This window comes from Cyprinodon variegatus, unplaced genomic scaffold, assembly GCF_000732505.1.
Source record: "Cyprinodon variegatus isolate N-32 unplaced genomic scaffold, C_variegatus-1.0 Scaffold276, whole genome shotgun sequence".
Classification (NCBI taxonomy): Eukaryota; Metazoa; Chordata; class Actinopteri; order Cyprinodontiformes; family Cyprinodontidae; genus Cyprinodon; species Cyprinodon variegatus.
Genome location: NW_015150729.1, coordinates 360,795 through 382,591, shown reverse-complemented (window position 1 = coordinate 382,591; position 21,797 = coordinate 360,795). Strand labels below are relative to the sequence as shown.

At 39.7% G+C, this 21,797-nt stretch overlaps 1 protein-coding gene across 27 annotated transcripts in view; it reads left to right on the top strand.

Annotated features, from left to right (window-relative positions):
* The window catches only part of tcf7l2 (transcription factor 7-like 2 (T-cell specific, HMG-box)), a 102,292-nt gene that overhangs the window by 61,894 nt on the left and 18,601 nt on the right, over window positions 1-21,797 (top strand). For all 27 annotated transcript variants that reach the window (XM_015383101.1, XM_015383106.1, XM_015383107.1 and 24 more), the window contains one exon: window positions 19,548-19,680. In XM_015383101.1, the coding sequence (XP_015238587.1) occupies window positions 19,548-19,680 (133 nt within the window). The remainder of the gene's footprint in view (window positions 1-19,547; window positions 19,681-21,797) is intronic.

Sequence of the window (21,797 nt, the reverse complement as noted above, 5' to 3'; positions counted from 1 at the left end):
TCTCATCAATGCCTACATTTATAGCCCTTCTGGAACCTCTACTTAGATGAGAAAGTAGACCAGAGATTAGATTTAGTTTTAGCTTAGTTAACATGTTTGTTTCTTGTTTTTTAGTTGCACATACTGGGTCAGAAATGGGACTAGAAGCTTTGGGCCTTTTGTGTTGAGGTCAGGTATTGGGGAAGAAGTAGACGCCCATTGGTAACAGCCACACCGCTCTGCACGTTTCCATCTCCTTTTTGCTCGAAGGCAAGACCCGAAATCTGATTAGCCCCCATTATAAGGAGTGATATTTTCATCCCGCCGATTCTCGGCACTGCATCAGAGGATTCGGTCGCTTTTAATGCCGGGAAAAGCCCGCTCCTTTGACAGATAGTAGATATCCCCGACATTGCTTGTTTGGACATTTCTGTCTTTTGTGACATGGGACTACAAGACGAGCAAGAAAATAAAAAGCTACTAAATAATGTCAAAAGATCAGAAATCAATGGGGTCGGAGGAATGTGATCCTCACAGCTCTGTGTGCGACCCCCCCCCACCACTCTTTATCCACTCACCCCCTCCAGTTGCATTACGAGTGTCTTTCTACCAACTGCTAAAGTTTCCTTTTGTTCACCGCCCTTCGGAGATGTAACTCAAGCACGAGGAAGCCATCTGACAATATTTGGATATCGGCGAAAAATAGCCCCTTTACTTAAAGGTTACGGGCCAAGGTTTATTGAATTACATGTTCATCAGAAGAGGTGAGCCATGAGAGAGCTTCATTAATGCATAGGTTTGTGTTTCACATTTTGATACAACAATGACGGAAAGCAGCAGGAAATGATCAATGACGCCGTGGATTCGATTTTTTTTATTTTTTTATTTCTTAGGTATTCTAACTGGAAATAAAACTCTATGAAATCAAGAAATAGAATAGATTTTAAATTGATTTTAAAATAGAAAAACCTTTTATTTAATGTAGATTAATGTAATAATTTTAACCAATGAATAATTGAATTACCAACGTATTTAATCTGCATAATATACCAGTTATGCAGAAAATATACATCTATATTATACAATAATGTATTTTAAATAATCCATATATCTTCTTAATCTTTAAACAGACAGAAAAACAAATCTTTATAGCTTTTTAAATTAGTTTAATAGCTCCCCTCGTAGGGTAAAAACAGACGGTATTTATCACTGTCTGGTACTGTTTTGTTAAAACCACAGGTCACAAGAGCGCTACTTTATCGCACTCTTTTCTTCTCGGCGAAAAAAAAACAAACTTCGGACTCCCTTTTAAAATATTTTTTCTGGGTTACGCCAGAGGTTACCGTCTAGGGTTTCAACTTCTGTGGGAGTTGTGATCTGTTCTAATGAGAAAAGGAAAATGCAGCACCACAATGCTTTGTGCCGCCCACTGCAGCTGAGAGATAGACACGGGATTAAAAAAAAAAAACATAAAGAAAAGAAAAAAAAAACAATTTCTGGACATTTCTGGGAGATAAATTAAATTTCTTTGCTATTTGGAGGTCCTCTTTGAAAAACGCAATTGTAATGAACACATTCAAAACTGGAGAATAGATTTACCCTCGGCTTCAAATGAGCCGGCGTTATCGGACTCCGTCATTCGCTCCTTCCCATTTTCGAGCTGCTAATTGATGTTTTTGATGTCGGCGAGAAAATTGAAGAAAATGTCATGTGTGAACTGGCACGGAAGTTAATAAGATTGACTTCGTTGACTGAATTCACAATGAGCGAAAGGAGAGGCATGTAAACGGGAGCTGGGAGGGGGGGTGGACTGCGAATTCGCCCATTCCATCTGCCGAAGGATGAAATCTACACCGGTGTGCGAACGGGGCCCTGTAGAAGGTAACACCCAGGGATTGAACGTTCAGGACGCTCCAAAGGAAATTATCCTTGTCCTTCGTAGAAGTTTAGTTTGGGTTTTCTTTTCCTAGTGATAGGAGAGCACGAACAGCTGTCTTTCCAGAGGGCTCCTGTCCCGGCTTGGGTCCAGCTTTTCTGTTGAGGCTTCTCCCAGGGCAGCCTCTTCCCCCCCTGGACCCAAACAATACTTGTTCTTTATGCTGTTTTGAGTCTGAAAAGCTGCCCATGCTTTATAGAGGTTAGATTAAGATGTGGCTAAAAGATGCACCGATATCAGTTAGGGTCATTGCATATGCTTGGCCAATGTGTAGCCGAGCCTGAACTTAAATCCCCTTAAATAAAAGGATAGAAGCGCCACCAGGGTCGCGCCATCTTGAGCTATTTATCGAGTGTTGGCTTAGCACCTCATAGACAAGGTTTGGTTTTTTTTTTCCTATTCCTGAATGAAACTGTCCTTTAATAACCCCTTATCATTCAGACTATATAAAAATTTGATCAAATGATTCCTCATTTTATGTTATTTCTATATCTGTTTATTTTCAATCATTACTTTCGGCAATATTTAATTGCGAAATGGATTAGTTGACTTTGGTTCAGGGCTTCTGATTATTTCTTCCTAACATAAAGGAGACTGAGCTCAGCCCCCCCCAACCCCCCCATACATTTAGTACCCCTGAGCGCTCATCCTTTTGAAGACGGCAAAAAAAAAAAAAACAAAAAAAAAAAACAAGAAAAAAGTGCCCTTTGCTAGCGTACAGCCCTCCGAGGATCACGGCTAAGGGACATTATTCTCGGAATAGGCAATTAATTCCACTGGCAACGATCGGATCGAGCGTCTTTCCCCGCCGCCCCTCCAGATGCCCTCCTCTCCACCCTCAGCTCGCCATTTGAAATGCTAAAACGTTGAAAAAAGATTTCTATTGGTTCGTGTCCCTCGGCTAAGCCTGCCGCCGCGGGCGAAGAATTTCATCGACTGATGAGACCACAGGCGTGCCCGATAAAAAGGTTAACCGTACGTGACACGCTCTCCAAGTAGCCCGCAGTACCTTGAACTCTCAAGTTCTGTAACTTTTATTTGACTTTTTTATTGTTGGCGAGTCTGAGCTTGTTTAGCCGCCAGAGCAGTTCAGTGTTCGTGTGTTAAGGACAACGACGGATACCGTGATTAGTTTTCCCGTTTTGCTTTGTTTTTTCTCAAGTAATAGCCTCATTATCATTATCATTGTCTTTCAGACGGTGCTATTTAGCGACGTATTTACATTTCTCTGTGTATTTTTATTTTCTTTTTAATTAATCAGTCTTTCTTCAAAAGCATTGCTAACATTCAGACGTTATGCTTCACAACATCAGACTAAGATATAAAGCATAACATGCCTGACATGAGTCAAACCTAATATAATAATAATAATGATAATAATGACACAGTATAAATAATATATTTATTCTATTTCCACATCTATTATTAATTTCAGTTTATATGTTTATGTTTATAATTTTTTAACTAAAAAAATTGCTACTATCAGTACTACTGCTAGTAATCATAATAATAATAATAATAGTTTAATTGATAACATTAGTGATAATAATTTGAATGATAATAACATGTAAAAAGTCAAATGTTAAATAATAATTTATTAACACTAACAATTTTAATGGTAATAGCATTAAAAATGATAATAATAATCATAATTTTAAAGGTATTAATAGCACAATATGCTAATTCTCCTTCTATAATAATAATAATATTAAAAGTAACAATAGAAATCATAATATTTCTATTACTGCTAATACTGGTACTGCTCATCTAACTACAACTTATGCTGATAATTATGAAGATAATGTAAATAAAATGTCCATTATTACTAGCATGTATAGTGATAATGATACTGCTACCATTAATTAGAGCAGTATAAGAGTAACAATCATTAGTTCAGCCGTTCTGGTTAGCATACATTATATCATCTTTGTGATGGATTTTATTGCAGCTGAGCTTTGCTGAGTGAGAATAAAGAACAACCCAAGGTGGCACATATTTTCCTTCATCCTTCCGGGGGGAATGGGAGGTAGACTGCCAGAGTGGGAGGAGGATTCCAGGCTGTTCTCGAATTGTTAGTAAAATATATATGGGCACAGAATAGGTATGGCTGCTGCAATACCTCCAACTCCATCTTTCCACGCACGTAAGCACATGTGAGGGCACACGCGCACACACATGTGCTCCGAGCGCCGCGCCAGGACTGAGGCAGGTGGCTCCCCATGGCTGCAGCTTCATGACAACATGCCATTAGAAATAGCAGGCCTGTTGATCAATCCTGCCGACATGACAGCTTTGCCGCGAGGCCTGGCTCTTTGAGTGCCGACGCCGCGGCAGCTCCCTCTCCCGTTTCTCCCCACTAATTGGTGAAGGTTTCTCTTATATATGCTTTTGGCACAGAGCTTTCTCTCTCCCTCTCTCTTTCTTTCTCTCTCTCCTCTCCAGCACCTCTTCCTTCTCCTTTTTTTTTTTTCTTTTTCTCCCCTTTTTTTTTTCTTGCCTTTTTTATATTTTCACCCCCACCCCTCTTTAATCTGACCATATTTAGCTCTTTTTAACCCTGTTTTTTTTTTACGCTGTTTTCTACATAACTATATGAAATTAGATTATGATCTTGTTTGCTTTTCATTTGAACACCGTCACGTTGGAAGCTATAACTTTGGGGGAGCTATTGCAAGCGGGTTGAGTAAAGGGAATGCGTGCGCCGCGGGCGCTGTTCATTCTCTATTTTTTTTTATTTTTCTTTTGTGGGACTTTTTGAGCTCAGATTTGACATTGACTCTAGGCAATGTGCATCAGCATGAGATGCACAACGGGGATCAAGCAGGAAAAACATTAAGTCTTAGTCATGTAAAATGAAGGAGAAACAAGGCCCTCACTACTGAGATTTTTTATTCATTCAAAGAAAACACTTTAAATTAAAATACAAGAAACAAAAAGTTAATAGTTTTTAATTCAATCATTTTTTTATAATGTTAAATTGAAAGCATTTGTCAGGTTGCGGCTGCTCCCTGACTTCTACACCGTCTTTAAATCCACCCCTCAGCGCCGCCCGCTCTGAATTGCTCCCAAATAAATAAATGAAGGGAAACGGAGGGGGGGGGAGGAGGAGAAGATAAGCACACATTAAATGTTTAACTGTCTCGCATTTATCATCTGTTTTACCCCATCTTAATTAAACAGGCGCAGCTTATCCTCGCCGCACTTCCCACGCAGACACACACACACTTTTCCCTGCCTTATAGCGCTGGAGCCTGAGAGCAAACATCGTCCTGCCGATGATTAATTTATCCGTCCCTATTTGTTTTTTTTTTTTTTCCTGCGTCTTGCAAAGTTGCCAGCTCTGCGGAGGGTAAAACCCGACTTTCTGCTTCCTTCTGTTCTGTCTGTCCTCCATGTTTTGTTCCAAAAAGTATTTCAATTACAAAACTATAATAATTTGATTTAAAGGTGCTTCCTGTCCAGCTCGGAAACGTTAACTGCTACCTCCACCCAGTGGCACCACACACACATATATATATGTATGAATAAAAATAAAGGGCAATTGTGATTGACAACACACAGTGTTAAATGTAGACTTGCCTTAAGCAAGGAGGGGGATTTATTTATCACACAATAGTGCCGCTATCTCCCACACTCTATATTGTTTTTCCTGGTTGCCGACCCCATTACAAGCCGTATTTGGCATTAAGAAGCCCCATCTTATCACGTCTGAATTTTAATGCCAGCAGGTGAAGATGACTCCCTTATTCTAGCAGCTGTTTCTGACATGGTGTTGCATTTTTTTTTACCATACAGGTGTTTAGATTTTTTATCGGCCTGTGTGCTTCTGACTTGGTGATGCTTTGTCCGATTTTCTTTTATTGTAAAAATAATAATAATAAAAAAAAAAAAGGGTTTGGGAGGACTCAGGCTTTTGCTCTTGAGCTCGGGGGTGAGTGGGAAGGAAAAAGAGAAGCGAGTGGAATTGGGGGGTTCCTCTGATGCTCCCTCTCCAGATCCGGGGAGCGGCGCTCGGATCAAAGTGGCTTGTTTTATGCGGCTGGCGCGAGACTTTGAAGTCCTCCGAGTCACCTACAGCACTCTCTTCATCAAGTTCACTAGTGTCTTAATAGCAGATCAATAAATTTCAAAGTCAGGGAGTTAATTTGATACTAGCGCTGATGTAATCACGCTGGGCCGCCGAGCTGCTCTGCTCTGCACTCACTCGCCTGCCTCCAGCCTGCAGTCGGTTCAGGCTCTCAGATTAGAATAAATCAGCTTTTCCCCTTTTTCTAAATAAATAAAAAAATTTAAATTATTTTTTCAAATATTTTTAAATAAATAAAAAATATCATAGTAGATATGATATATGCATTTGTGATTTATAAAGCACTGGTTTTAAATGGATCATTTTAATGATTTGCATTTTTTAAACCGGCATTCTTCTGCAATATTATTTGAATATAACTATAAAATTAGCAATAACTTCATATATATTTGCTTTGGAAATATGTTGCCGAACGGAAAAACTTATTTTTAAAGTTTTAATAACGAAAAGATTAAAAAAATTAAAGCCGGCGGCTTTCGGGAGTCAGAATAGTCGGTGAGAACGGATCGCTTTCTTAAGAGCTTTGCATTTCAGAGAAGGATAAAAAAAAAAAAGAATAAAGCTGCACCATCTGCATTTAATGCCGTGGCATGGCTTGCTGCAGCCAGATCTGCACCTTGAGAACAAAAGGCCAATTTAATATGTTCATCTAAGGGTTGCTAATGGTATTAGGAAGCCGGCAGGGTGGTCGGCAGGAGCCCGGCGCTCCAAGGTGAAGCCCGCAGCTTGACCTCCTCCTATTCGGGCTGGTTTATCGAGCTGCTGGCGTTCTAGTGCCCCACATCTGCCATTTCTTTGTGTGTGTAAGATCCTGTTTGGGTCTTTTTGTCTTTTAGATTTAGGTTTATTTTCTTTAGAGCGCCGCAAGCTGAAAAATAGTTTTTAAATGAAACGGAAAACGATTTTAGATGATTTTGTGATGGAAACTAGGAAAAGGTTCTAAAAATGGTTTCAGGTAAATTCTGAAAAGGAAAAAAAAAGTGGTGAATTGTTAGAAATTGCTTCCTGATATTATTTAGAAGGAGTTTTAATTCCTGCTTTGCGACTTGCTAGATGAGGCTCTGTGGGATCGTGCAGACGGCTCCTGGATGGAGCTGCTGCTGCTGCGGCGGCGGATGATGCTGATGCAGGCTTGCCTGTGTGTGGTCCTCAGCGGTCGGCGCTTCGCTGGGCTCTGCTGAGAGAGAGCGCCAGAGGTCCTGGGATTTTAATGAATGTTTCATGTTAAATTTAGCCCCGGCGATGTTGGCTGCGCTGCTCTAACTCGTATGTCTTATTCTTTTATTCATCTCTGCGCTCCGATAAAGGTGGGAAAGAAAAAAAAAAACCAAACCAAGAAAAGACGTCAGCTGCTTTTTCTTGAAAGGATAAATTGTGATTTTCTTTTTTTTCTATGGATTAAATTTAGTTTAAAATGTGTTATTTCAAAGATATCCTTAGAAATATTTAGGATGCAGCTAAAACATGTAATATTCTTATTTCTCTTGATGCTCCTGCTGTTCATGCACCATGAAATTTCGCTTCATTAAAAGTGTATTAATCTTGTCTCGTCTCATGGGAGGTACCTTAAGATGATGTTGTGTCTTTTTCTTTAAATTGTTGAAGGAGAAAAAAAAAAATCTTGCAGATTTGGTCCCTGTCAGTCAGAAATAATTGTGTGCTTAATCTTGTCCCTGATGGATGACTTGGAGTTCAGCAATGGGCCAGCTCCAATGACAAATACAATATTAATATTCATTAACTGCTTTGACAATGCTAATTTTGATGCAGTAGTAAAGGGCCTTTCCGAAGTTGGCGGCCAAAGCATCAGAGCTGAGCAAGGTGGCAAGATAATTTGCGCTGCTTTGCTGAGCCGAAGGCTTTTAAAGTCTTAAGCAGGGGGGAAAAAAGGCTAGGTAGCACAAACAAAATAAAAGAGAAAGGGAAAAAGTTCAGACGCATTGGAAACCAGGACTGTGGAAGTAATACGATCAAGAGGCTGCTGCAAAAAATCTGACACCGCCAATGCTGCATCTTTGAGCAAATATTTTTCTTTTTTTTTCTTCATTTTAACGAAAAACCCGGCTACTGAAAACAGGGGAGCACAACATGGTAAGTCAGCGCAATCTCAAATTTTTTTCTTTTCTTTTTGTTTCATCTTTTTGATCTTTTCAATTATCGCCATTTGAAGATCAATAGTAATTTTTTTCTTGCTGTGGTTAAAAGGCTCACAGCGGTGGATGGTCGGATCACGGCTTTAAGAGTGGGCTTCCTCTCTTCAAGCCATCATTTGGACCGGGTTGAATTTTCTTATGCCAGCTCTTCTTTAGTCCGTGCTTCAGTTTATCTGCTTACTTTTGCTTCTTCCTGTTATTTTAGTTGTTGTTGGTGCATTTTTGTCTGGCAGGTTTGAATTAAGAGTCAGGCAGGAGATGTCGAGATGCAGGAGCTTCGCTTCCACGATCTTGTGCAGATTTTTTTGTGAACTTTATTTGGTACTTAAATCAAAATGTGTTGCTGCAGATGGAAGAGGTTATGACGCTTGAGTTTGCTTCAAGTTTTCCCCGGACCGGGATGCTTTCTCCTCACCGCGACACCTTCCCGCTGTCGGTTGTTTGTGTTTTTCTTATTTAGCATTTAATCCAGAGTGACTGGCAGTGAATGGAGCCCGACTAGTTTTTTTGGGGGGGATTAATGACATGACGAGGAACACCCTGCTGCTTGAGTTTAGCCAAGTTAGGGCAACTCCTATAGACCGGCACTCCAGCACCTTTATGTCTGCCGAGCCGCTGAGAGAAAAGCCCTTTTCTCTGGCTGCCTCTTTTTTTGTTGTTCTTTCAACTTATCAAAGAAAGAGAGATGGACACAAAAAGAGGGGGATATGAAGATGGGCAAGGGGTAAGAGCGGAGTCCCAGCCTGACGCGAAGCAGAGCGCTCATTTGAATGGATCAGGAGGCTGAGAGTGAACAGCCGGCTCTGGCCCCCGGTCCCCCTCTTCTCCGCTCTGGGAAAGTTAAGAGCCGCTCCTGCATACCTCGGCTCTCGCCGCGGTCCTGCGATCGCCGTCTTATCGGCTTAATCCATCGGGGCTTTAGCGAAGGGGGCTGCCGTAAATGTGGTGCTGCCCCCCAGTGGATTAGTGGCTGACATGGTGGTGGGAGTCTGCTTGGAGTCTGTGCACCACCATGAGTGCCAGCATGCTTGTTTTAACCAGGAACCGAGCAGCATCCCAAATACAGCTCTTTTAAATGGTAAGGCTTTTTATCATTTTAATCTCTGTCCTTTTTCACTTTTTTTGCACTTTATTTAATTTAAAATAGAATGTGACTGAATTTTATTCGCAAACATTTTTTTTTTCTTTCTGATGTTTGTTTGGCAATTTGTAACACTTATGTTACTAAGTGACAGATTGACAATTTGGATAATGAAAGGCACAGTTTGATTGCTTTGTGCTGACAGCCTGACAGCGTATTTTACCAAGACATCAAACTAAAGCTCATTCATTTATTCTACTGCAAAAATAAATCCCAATTTTATTAAATCCAATTATTAATTTTATTGCTTCCAAATTAATTTAAAATTAAGATTTACCTACATTTGTAATAGAGATTTATGCAAATTTTAATATTGATAAATCAGGTTAAATGTTTTTTTTTTGTCTTTAAAAGATTTATAAATAAATTTTTCTATTTTTCTAATTTTTTAATGCAAAATAAGAAAGACTTTGATGTTTAATTTTTTTGTTAGTAGTTTTTCTGCACTTTCTCTTTATTATAAAACAAGAACATCCTCTTTCCTGTTTCTGTTTATTTTTTCTTCAACTTTTATTTTTTTTCTGATTGCCTCCTGCAAAGTTTCATGACTTGGGATCGGATTGCATTTTCCTTCTTTCCCCTGTTCTTTTTTTTTTAACGCTTTTTAAATGTCTGCATTTTCTAACGCCGCGACGTTGACGCCATTGTGGCAGAGTGACTGTGAGCTGTCCATCTCTTTGCCGGCGAGCTGGCGGTTTACTTTAGAGAGCGCACGTGGGACAAAAGGAGGTGGCAGGAGCATGGCTGGGCGGCTGAATGGAGGGAGGGCAGGCAATTAGCCGCCACCTTGTCGGAGCTCTTTTACTTGTCAAGCCGAAGCCCCGGCGCTATTGTCCGACTTGTGTAAAGAACCTTCTCTGGGCTTTTGTTTTGGCTTCTGAGGGCCTCAGGACTGTATGCTGCAGGCCAAGAGAAGCGCAGGGTCCAAAGAGGCTGCAGAAATACAGTAAAAAACCAGGGAAGAAAATTGGATTCAAAAGTTTTCTTTTGTTTTCTTTAAGCTAAAAATGTTATACAGATGAAAATGTTGACTTTTTCTAAAAAGTCTTTTTACCGTCTAAATATTTCCGCATAATTTTGAATAAAAGGAATAAAAGGACCCCAATCAATTATTGTAGAAATGCATTAAAAATTGCTCAGGGGGAAAGAAATTACACATTCGATAAATATTTAATTTGTTCTGGTCATTATTTAGATTTAAGCTCTTAGAGGTTATTGAAGAATGACAAGTGCAGTTAATTGGATAATGTAAAAAAAAAATGGAATTTATTTGAGTATTTTGAACATTTGCTGTATTATAATTATTTGGCATTTTTAAATTAAAATTGGGAGTTTTATTTTTAAATTCTTTATAAGTATCATTTATTTAATTGAAATATTGAATGTTGCAAAAATTGCTGTTGATTTTTAAAATTCTTATTGAGTTTTTTATAAATAAAAAATAATCAAAAGTAAAGTTTAGTAGGAGCATTTTGAATTAAAAAATATATTTTTTTATTTATTAAAAAAGAAAAATCAGTGATCTTGCAGCAGCTTTATAATATCTGTCTCTTTGTGATAAAAATGGCTTTGAAGGTTAAAATAGTTGCAGAGGAAGAAGGAAGAGGAGGACGAGGAGGGGCTGGAGGCCTTGTTCAGAGGAGCCGTGAATGGAGTGTAGGGAGGGGGAGGCGGCTCTGTGTTAACAGAACAATTGTTCTCCACTCTAAGGTATTGTTTGTAAAATCAGAAGAGAGCAGAAGAAGAAGAAAAATCTAAAGTGAGTGCAATGAAAAGTGTCACGCTGGTGTCAGAGTGAAGACTTTCTTCGCTCCGTTTCGCACCTTCCCTCCTGATAAGTGGGCATGAGGTTGGGACTGTCAGCATCACACAGACGTAGTGACTGCTGGCCACACTTTGCTGAGCCTGCCCTCCCTTTGTGGATGTTGTTGTGTCTTGTTCTTTTTTTTTTTTCTTTTTCCTCTCTTCTGCTCTGTCTTTGTTTCGAACTTCTGCTTTTGCTCGCTTTTCCTCATAGCCAAAGCTGTTTTAAGCTGCCAGTTGGTCTCTGGGCAATCCTGCAGGCATCGCAGAGCCCACACACTAACTTAGGCCGACAGTCCTGAGACACGCAGACACACACACACGTCGTACGGCGGGGAGTAGCCCTCATTTTTTGGGGGGTTGTTTTTTTTTCTTCATTTTTGCTCGTGGAAACCCAGAATCAGAGCGGTTCTTCTTCCTCTCTTCTACACCCTTGACATCAAAACTTTCCCTTAGCAAAAAGAAGACACTGTCGACTGTAACTTTGTGTGTTTACGGGGAACCAAGGCCTCAAAGACTGAGATGGGCACACTCTGGTGTCCAAATCTGGAGCACTCGATGGCCGCTTGGCTTCAACTCCAAAGATAGCCGGGACTTTAAACAAACGTGCGTAAACAGACAAAATAGAAGAAAAGGAAGAAAGCGTCCAAGAGCAGAAAGGGGGCTTCTCCCTGGTGTAGGAGGAGGAAGGGGGGGGAGTAAAGGAGGGGTGGGACAGAGGGGGTCATGTACCCGCGGGATGGAGTCAGGCTGGAGGAGGCGGGAGCCAAGGCAGGAGTGTTAGGCCCCGGGCTTTCTCTCCTGCAGCAGGTGGGCTGCTGGCACCTCAATCTGAGCAGCTGGGTGAGTAACGCAGCTCTGCTCCCCTGCTTCCGCACCATCTCTGCTTTTTCTCAAGGCTCTGAGCAGAATTTGGCGAACTCCATGCTGTCTGTGCAAGGGTCAGGGGGTCAAAGAATTGTCTGCGCATAAATGACTGCGCTCATACACCAGCCTCCCATTTTTATTGGAAACACAAACATCCTTTACTGCAGTAGCAGAAGGTTGCAGTGAAATATTTAGAAAAGGCCAATATTGAATCTGAGAACATTTGCTCAGTGGGGGAAAGAAATTGTCTGGGTCTCACGGTTTCTCTGAAACGGAGACAGAACCTAAAAGGCCCAAATATTTCAAAAAGGGGAAAAGCACGAATGCATGCAGCATGAAAATGTGTGCAAGAAAATAACTCATTTTTAGTAAATCGCTTAAAAAGTTTAAAGACAGCCTTATTTACCTTAATGCAAATCATGTTGGTGAAACTGATAAAAATATTTTAAAAAATCCAACTTATAATTAGAGTGTGTCTTATTTTTGTAAGTTAATCAGAGTATTGAGGACTTCCTGTTTTCCTGGGATATGGATGTGACGTAGCACACGCCCATTTCACCTCAACCAATCTCTAGAATGAAACCAATAGAAAAGAAAACTTTAGAGCAAAGCAGTAAATGTAGAAGGAAAATGAGCTGAGCTACACTTACAGTCAGAATGCTAAATGATCATTTATAAGGCTTAGAGCTTTGTTAAAGGGATGCTCTTTATAATTAGATTAATGGTCATTTCTAAGACTTTTTTAGAAGACAGAATGACAAATGCAATTAATTGGATAATGTAAAATCTAGAATTTATTTTATTGTTTTGAGCATTTGCTGTATTATCATTATTTGGCTTTTTTTTTGTTAAAGTGATGCATTTAAATTAGGATTTTTATTTAATAACAGTCATTTCTATAGATCATTTAGTAGTATCAAGATGGTTATACTGCTGTTTTGAAAAGTTATCTTTATGCCAGTTAAAGTTTTCCAGCTGCCCCTCCTCCACCTATTGCTATGCACTGCAAACCAGCTAGCTAAAAGAAGGATACAACACCTGAACTTAATTTATTGCTTTCTTTATTTTTTAAACAAAAAGGTTTAGCAGATGCAAATTTTTTTTTTTTATTAACATCAAAAACCAATAGTAAAATATTTTAAAATAAATGTGAAAATGTATTTTAAAATATTTTAATTTCCTTTTCCATGCATTTTCTATCCTATCTTTATTTCATTTTATTGGAATAAATGCCCATAACAATATTTTTTGCACACTTAAAAGAAAAGTTCATAAACCCAAAAAGCCATATAGATATGAAGTAAATAAAAAGGTGCATTGCTGAGATGTGATCCTTTCATAAGATCATATTTACTCCACAAATGTTAGTTATTTGATCTCGCTCATGCCTTAACCATGAAATGTAAAGTAAGATTTCAATTTCCTCGCAGATTAACATATCCCTTTGTTAATGTTGCCTCCCAATTCAGATTCCTAATTGCTTGGCTTTCAGATGAAATTCTGAGGGGCTGATTGCATTTCAAAAGGCAGGATTCAGTCTGGCTCTTAACACCGTGATGCAACATCACCTCTTAGAGAAGCCCCCTTCAACTCAGGTATGGGGAGTTCAAGGGCCTGTTTACGCTGAAAGGGATGGAAGAAAAAAAAAAAAACTGCTTTAACACACGTGCTTGTCTAAGAGGCGATTTGTCTTCACAGAATACAACAGTTCTGCCAAATAGCACTCCATATTTAAGCTATTTGATTTTATTTATCCCTGACATATCTGAGCATGTCCTTTCTGCGATTCTATTTGATGTACCGACTATCAAAGATGGGAAGCGCAAATAAATGGTGACGAACGACTTGAAATGCTGGCAGAGAGAGAGCAAGCAGGAGGAAGGGGAGCAAAGGCTCTGGCCCACATAATATTTTTGTTCGGCGCTCTGATCAAGCAGTCGGCATGTCACTGCAGCAAAGTGAATAGATTAACTTTTAAATATAACTCTGGTCTCGAGAGCTTCTTGCCCTCTGAGATGCATCTTCTCTGCGAGAGAACTGATTAACTTCTTCATATTTCCTGCTTTTTAAAGAACCCCACATTATAGTTCTTGATATTGTTTTATTTGATCACTTTAGAATTTAACTCCCTCCAAAAGACGACTAGAACTAAATTAAAGCAGGGTTATTTTTTAATATTCTTTAATACTCCTTCCTCAGTTTTACTTTACTGGACGATTACTTGCTGTCTGCAAAGTTTGGAAAGTCTTTTCCAGGTCCCTAAAAGTTTGTAAAAAGAAATGAAACTAATAGAAATATTCCTTTTTCCACCTTTTTATTTTATTTCCTATTATTTTAAAGTCAATTTTCCCCATTTATCCTTACATCCTTTCTTCCATCAATAATCAGTTCCTGGAACCTTTGTGTTTAAATTAAAGATGCACCGATCAGGCTTTTCCTCATGGATGCAGATTTCTGTTTTTCTTTATTGCTTATTAGATGAAATAATTTTCTGTAGCTCATTGATGGAGGTTGATGTCTTGATTCCAACAAGAAATGCATAAAATACAAGATTTTCCTTATTTTTTTAAAGCATTTTTCTCTAATCTGGTTTAATAAGTTGATGAAAATAAAAATAAATCAAATTCCCTTTTTTGGTCAACAGATTTACAAGTCAAAAATTAAGTTCCTACTTTGGATATATTCAATAAATAGGAATTAAAACCTGCTAATCCCAGATTAGATTCAGGCAGGAGGAATTTTTCTTTTCCAATCTCTGGCTGATAATAGATGCATCTCTAATTTATGACGAATGTAATAAAATTTGAGACGTCAGCTTTTATCCAAAGGATGATTTTCCTCTCAGTCTTCTAAGTTCTTGTTTGTTGGCTTGATGTGGGGCCTTATTGAGAGCTCTTTGCTTGGTGGGGCCCTTTAATCCTCCCAGACTATAACAGCTGGCAAAGAGTGAAAACAGATTATGTTAGTTGTTTAAATTAAAGGTAATCCCAGCAAATATGCACTAAATGTAACACTTTTTTTTTCTGCTCCTCAGTATTGCTTTATTTCTATTTTTTTTACTGTTGTGTGACTTGGATCTGGGTGAGAGCTTTGGCATTTTTTTTTCTGCTTGCTTTAGGAATTCAGAGGATCTCTAATCCATCACCCTGCTGTCAACCCCACATCTCTGTCTGCTCTTCCCTTCCTTTCCCTGGCCTGGCCTCACTACAGCTCATTAGCGCCCCGCAAGCTGTTGTGACAACTCATCATATCATGACATAAAGCATAAAGACAAGGGGCTCCAGACCCCCACGGGGCCCGCAAGGTCGCCACCTTCACATTTAGGGCTCAAATTGGCCCTGCGAGGTGCCACCAGGCGGAAATGCAAGGCCAACAGCTTTTTCCTGTCCGGCCTTCACCTCTGCTGCTCCCTCTCTTTGTCTTTCTCTGTCCTGCTGTCACTTTTTCTCCTCTATCCGCCTTCTACTGTACCCCCACAGAGGGAGGACTTGAAGTAGCCAATTTATCTGCTTTTCTGTTTTTCTCTGTGTATGCACAGGATACTACTTCTGATTAAACCAATTTAGGCTGTTTTACTTGTGAAAACTATTTATTGATTGAAGCTCCTTTTTCAGATGAGGCCTCGTTGTAGACTAAATGTGTTCAGTAATCTTTAATTATGGTTCCATCAGCATTTCCTTAAGGGTCTTTTTGGACCTTTTGCTATTTTCTTCTTGAGTGTCTGTTTTGATTGTCTTCCACTATTTGTTAGAAAGTATGGAGGTCGGCAGGGATGGAAGAGGCAGGAAGTTTTTTTTTTTTCCTTTTTCTTTTCCTCTTGGCTTTTGTGGAGCAAACAGGAGAGTCCGGCCTCCCACGTTGCATGCTTTTGTGTCTTTTTTTCCCCCCGATGGGATGAACTCCTATATTGTCCCGCAGTGGCCGTGCTGGGCAAGCGCTGAAGAAACTGCTTCCCATGGTGACCACTGGTTTCTTGACCAAAGTTTAAACAATAAACCATGCTAAAGGTTTAATCAGTAACATGAGGATTAAAAAAAAATACATTTTCAGAAGCTGTGTTATTTAGAATCTGTATTCAGTGGAATAAATCAGTCCATATACTGTGATTTAAATTCTCATCTAAGCTAAAAGTGGTATTTATCAAAGGGGGAAAAATCATTAAAAATCATCCCTATTTCTCAAAGAAAAAAAAAAAGAAAATCTCCAATTTGTGCTGGGGAAAAAAAACCCTTTCCACACCTGTAATCATGTTAGAAAAGCTGGATGCAGTATTTGTAAGGAAATATTTTTTTTATCTGCATTCAAGCTCTGAATGCCAGTGATGCATGGCCCCTGTTTCCAATAGTTAGATTCATATTTCAGCAACAGGGACGCTAAGGGCCATAAAGTCGGCTGCAGACGTTGTGGAAGTGAAAAAGAAAAATGGAGCATAAAAAACAAAAACGTAGTTAATCTAAAGGTGATATGTCATAGCAATACAGGGCAGCCCATAATCCTGATCCAATCCAGTATAATCCAGTATAAGTTTGTGGCTCATTAGCATTATTAGAAATCTACAAAGTACCTGAGTGGCTAACGGCTAGCCAGCTACACTACTTATTGAAACAAAATGTTTAACATTTAAGGCTAGATTATCAAATACAGTCTAAACTCTCTATGAAATGCTAAATGGGGATTTAGGTTAAAACCAGTAATAAGCCCCAAACCAAATGCCAACTTTAGTGCAGTTAGAGGCTAACGGTTAGTCAGCTAAGTTATTTTAACAATGTCTTATCAATCCTAATTTTAGATATCAAGATGTAACGTAGTCCTAACTCAACGGTAATCTGTTAAATAACTCTTATGTTGCTTGTGTAGAAAACAGGTTAGATATTTGCGGAGTTCTCACGTCTATCACAATATAGGCCTTTTATATGATTCGATATTAATCATTAGTTATTACTGTTTTCTTTATCTATTTCAAATAAGGACCAGGGATAAAAGCCAGACTTCCAGCTGTAACCCTAAACCTATTTAAATGTAACCTTTAACCTTTAGGAATAGGTTAGCGCCATAGTACTACCAACTTTACTTAGTTTGGTTTCCGCGTTCTACAGTCCACAGAAAACCATGTGATTCTGGATAGAAGTTCAGTAAAATTATAGAAGATTTTACTGGACATATTTTCTATTAATTGTGATCAAGTGTCTATTGCGATATATCTTGATTCACTGCCCTGCTGAAAGGGCTTCCAAACTCTTTCCATCTCGTTTTTAACTTCACTTAAGTTTTAAAGTATCCAAACTAATACAATTTAAAAGTTGGAAAGGCTGCTTCAAAACTTTTGTTGGAGTTTTTAGAGCTAACCTAATTCGATGTCTTTATAAGCTGACTTTATCATTAGGAACCTCAATAACTACTTCCAGTTTGACTTAAAACTATGAGATTTAGATGTAAATAAAAAGGGCTCATTCTAAAATTGCAATATTTAAAGTTGGCTCAGATAAAATAATTGATTTTTCTTTTTTTTTGAAGATACACAAGACTCTTAATTCGTACATTTCCTAAAACGATTAAGCTCCACTTACCAAATTATCTCTGTGTTAAAACTGTGCTTTGATTTCCAGCGTCTGACCCTAAGGCTAAAGTAATAGAAGAACATGATTCTCTCAGTTTATTTCTTTTTTTCATCCGTCTAGAAAAAAAACTCTGGCTTAAAAAAAAAAGTGCTGATTCTAAATGTGAAAGGGACTGTGATGTAAATAGTCCAACCTCCAGCCTCCCTTTCAGCCCCTCCACACACCCACTAGACTTGCTCTCTCTGGATGGGCCATTTTGAACCCTGGCCTCAATGGCTGTTGTCCTCGAAAAAAAGAACTTGTATAAATGGCTACTAAAGCTTTTTAATGCACAGCGATAAGGAACTCACAACATTCTTTCACATCATTACTCAGGGGGGGAGGTAGGTTAGGAGGTGAAGGATTGCGGGGAGGGGGTGCAGGAAGAACCGTTCTCTTTACGTTGAACCTCTGGAGCTGCATCTTGATTGGTTTTCATCACTTTTATTCCTTGTTTTCCATCAATGTATGGATTAGATTTCAGTGCCAAATGAGAGACTTGTGTTTTTTTTGTAAGAAATCTCTTTCCACCTATACCCCCCCACCCCTGCACACTCTCCCCCTGACACAAACACATCCCTCCCTCCCTCCCCTCCCATCCCTCCCTAGCCTTTTCAGCTCTGGGCTGTGAATGAGTCCCAGGAGTCTCTCTGCCTCCCTGGAGTTCTGCTGGGGTTCATTAATCTTTCATTGGGACCACGGCAATAGGGAACAGCAAACACCCCCCCCATCCACCCCAACACAACCACCGTCACCCTCCCTTCACATTGCCACTCTTGTAGAAACTCTATATGGGCGTACTTCTCCCAGTTTGGACTGTCATTGCATCAGGTTCTCTCATAGCTCCCTAAAAACTTCCTCCTCAAACAGCAGTGGTTACTTTTGCAGCATTAAGCTCTGCACACATTTGTCTTGCCCTTGGCCTGCGAGCTTTTGCATTTGTATTGTTGACGAGCGCGGGGGCCACTGTGCATCTTAAGCGTGCAGCCCCCCTACCAGCATCTAGACCTATTAATGTTTTTCAAAGTCTTGTGGAAATGTGCCACAGTGGAGCTCTCTTTCTTTCTCGCACGGTTTAAAGTCACTAATGAGGGTGTGTGGCCTGTGAGAGAAGAGACCCAACACACACACACACAAGCAGCTTGGTGTCTTCCTCCTCTCGCCCCTCCTGAACGCATCATCCATGTTATGATAAGCCTGATTAGTGCTGCTTCTCGGGCTGCTGAGGGCAGGATAAGGATGTGTGGGTAAAGAGGCGAGAACAGCCTAGTCTTGCAGCGCGGTTCTAATCTGGTTATCTCATGTTTAGGGGACTCTGCTTGTTAGTCCCTGTCCCGGCCCGGCCTGTCAGTAAAAGCCCAAGCTGCTGTTAACACCAGCTCCCTAAAGCTCCACTGTAATCTATAGGTAATTGAAAAAAGGGGTTCTGCTCCACTTAGGAGCACAAAGAGAAGATTACAGAGCAAAAACTAATTTTGCAGAAAGAAAAACGTAGAGATGGATTTTCAGCCCCACCTCTCATCTACTTACTCCCTCCCTTATTACACTACTAACCAAATGACTGGAGCCCTGAGGGAATAAATAAGGAGGGGGGGATTGGAGCTGGACTGGAGCTGCTAATGGCTGCAGATTTACTCCCGCTGCCTTGATTTCGTGGTTTACAGATGATCGATTACTTGAGTGCAACAGAGGTTTTAAAAGTGTTTCATCAAACATGAAGCTCAAATATGAACTGGCAAGCCCACAAACCTCTTAGATTGTGTTACTGAATTCCAATGTTGACGCCACAGGAGTGTTTCTAATTACAAAGCCATGCTATTTTTGCTGTGGTTTGGTGGTTTTGGCACCCTGAGAGCAAGCAGAGGTTTTTCTTTACAAATGCTTTCAGACGGATCTGTAATCTGAGTTTTGACACCACTGCCTCTCCTTTTTCCTCTCTTTTTGTCTCCCTGCACGCGTTTCTGCGCCTCCTTCCATTCGCCAGTCTAATAAGGTTCCAGTGGTACAGCACCCGCACCATGTGCATCCTCTCACGCCTCTGATCACCTACAGCAATGAGCACTTCACACCAGGGAACCCCCCACCTCATCTACAGACAGACGTGGATCCCAAAACAGGTAAGCCCCAAAAGTTACGGGGTTTCACTTCATAAATGTTAACGACCGAAAGCAGAATCTGAAGCGCAGACTTTCCTAAAAGAATTAAATCGATGATGTATTTAACTTTGGATTACAGACTGGGGTAGATGGTTAGCACACTGCGAAAAATTTGAATTTTAGTTACTTTTTTTTTGAGTTATTTGCTTTTTTTTGGATTTTTTCCCATTGGACCAGGTTATTTTGGTTTGAAAATAAGAAAAATTAAATGCATTATCTTGTTTCAAGTGCATATTTTCTCATTATCCAATTTTAAAGGATAAAAATACTCCTTCCATTGGCAAATCTTTTTGTTTATCTACTCAAATTAAGGGTAAATACATTTTTACTACTTTCTAGTTCCTTTTCACAGTGTGGGACATGGACATGCAATCAGAGCTACAGTGGAACGGTTAAAATCCCAGCGTTTTTAGTGTTTTAATGGTCTAGTCAAAGTACAGACCTAAATCCAAGCTAAAATAAAAATATAATGCACATAAGTTAACTTTTTCCGAATAAGGCAACTTTCTAAATTTAATCCATATGACCAAAGGTGTTAATATAACATAATGCTGAGCTGGGCACACATTTAAAGCCCTTTTTTATATTTATGTAAAGGAAACATGTAATGTTTTCCTCCTTTATAGTTCGGCTGTATTTTTCTGCTGCTTTATAACATGAAGCAATTAACATGCAAAATTGTTTTAGGGCGGTTTTTTACATTTTTGCAAGGTGCTTGTTCTGATATCTGCTTAAAAATCAAGTGGAATTCAGCAAAACGTGTTTAAAAGTCTCCTAAGCAGAGAGTAAAATCCAGAAATCTCTATTTGAATGCCTGTGATTCTTTAAATTCTGCTATTTGCTTGAGCTTCATCTGTTTCCATTTGAATCAGGCTCAGCATTCGTTGGCTTAGTCTCGTCTCTTAATGGAGAACAACAACCTGAGCCGTTGCTCGTAAAACATCTCATGAATTAAGGAATTCGACAAACATCCTCCTGCTCACATGACCACAAATCGGATTGCTCAACACAAGGCGGCCTCAGTGGTTTGAGCCCAGATAAAATGGAAACCTGTGATCGTAAAGATTCCTGGAAGTTAAAGAGCTTTTAAACCTTTTAGCCGAGCTTTCATCGATGGAGTGCGAGCCTATTGGAACTTCCTTCTAAAATCCCTGACAGCCTGTTGATTCTGCAGATCAGGTGACCGCTGCAGCATCTGCCGCAAAACATTCACTTGCACATTTTTTAGGTAATTTCACTCATTTCCACGAGATTCTTGACCCCAGTACTTAATTCACTTTACTGTCATTCAGCCCATTCTTCTTGCTTAATGCGCTTTTCTCTGCGGTGAATAATTTTGTGCTTTTCTGTGGTCTCCGGCGGATTGGTCCCATGTTTTAGGTAATGATGTTCCCTTATTATGATTGCCCCTCACAAAGGGGAAATTATGTACCAGCTGCTGTTTAATGTAGTGCTTAATGGGGCAGCTTAATTGGGTGCAGTGTTTAATTAATTAATGAGTTATATTGGGTCTTGAGTATTGCACGATGATGGGTTAATGCTCCCTGGGCTTTTCCTTTTAGTGGAACTCGCCTTTTGAAAAATGGTATTCCTGGAAAGTTCCTATTTCTAAGCACATGCAGACTCCTCACGTTGAGCAGAAAGCTGCTCTAATCTGCAGCAACCTCTCCGGATTACCTGAAGCAACATTCCAAATAAGGCATCTAACAGAACTTTCTTTTTAGGGGAGATATACGGTAACATGTAATCTGGGCTGTTGGGGTTTTCATAATGCATCACGTAAGGATCCATGAAGAGGTGGAAGTCAGGTATCTTTACAGTTATTGGCAGCTCTCTGATCACCGGGGCGGCGTTTTAATTCGGTCTTTGTTTTGTTAACTTCTAAACCTCCGTCATTTTATATCGTTAATCTCCTGCTTTGCCAGACAAAATGTGACAAGAACCACATCAGTGTTTTCTCCTCACTCTTCTACACCCGTGCCTCTTCCAGCACATTGTGCTGCCTTTGATCAGGAAGTGTGATTTTTAGCGCCGTGTACACAGAAGCAACAAGCCCTCTCCCTCCTCCTCCTCCTGTG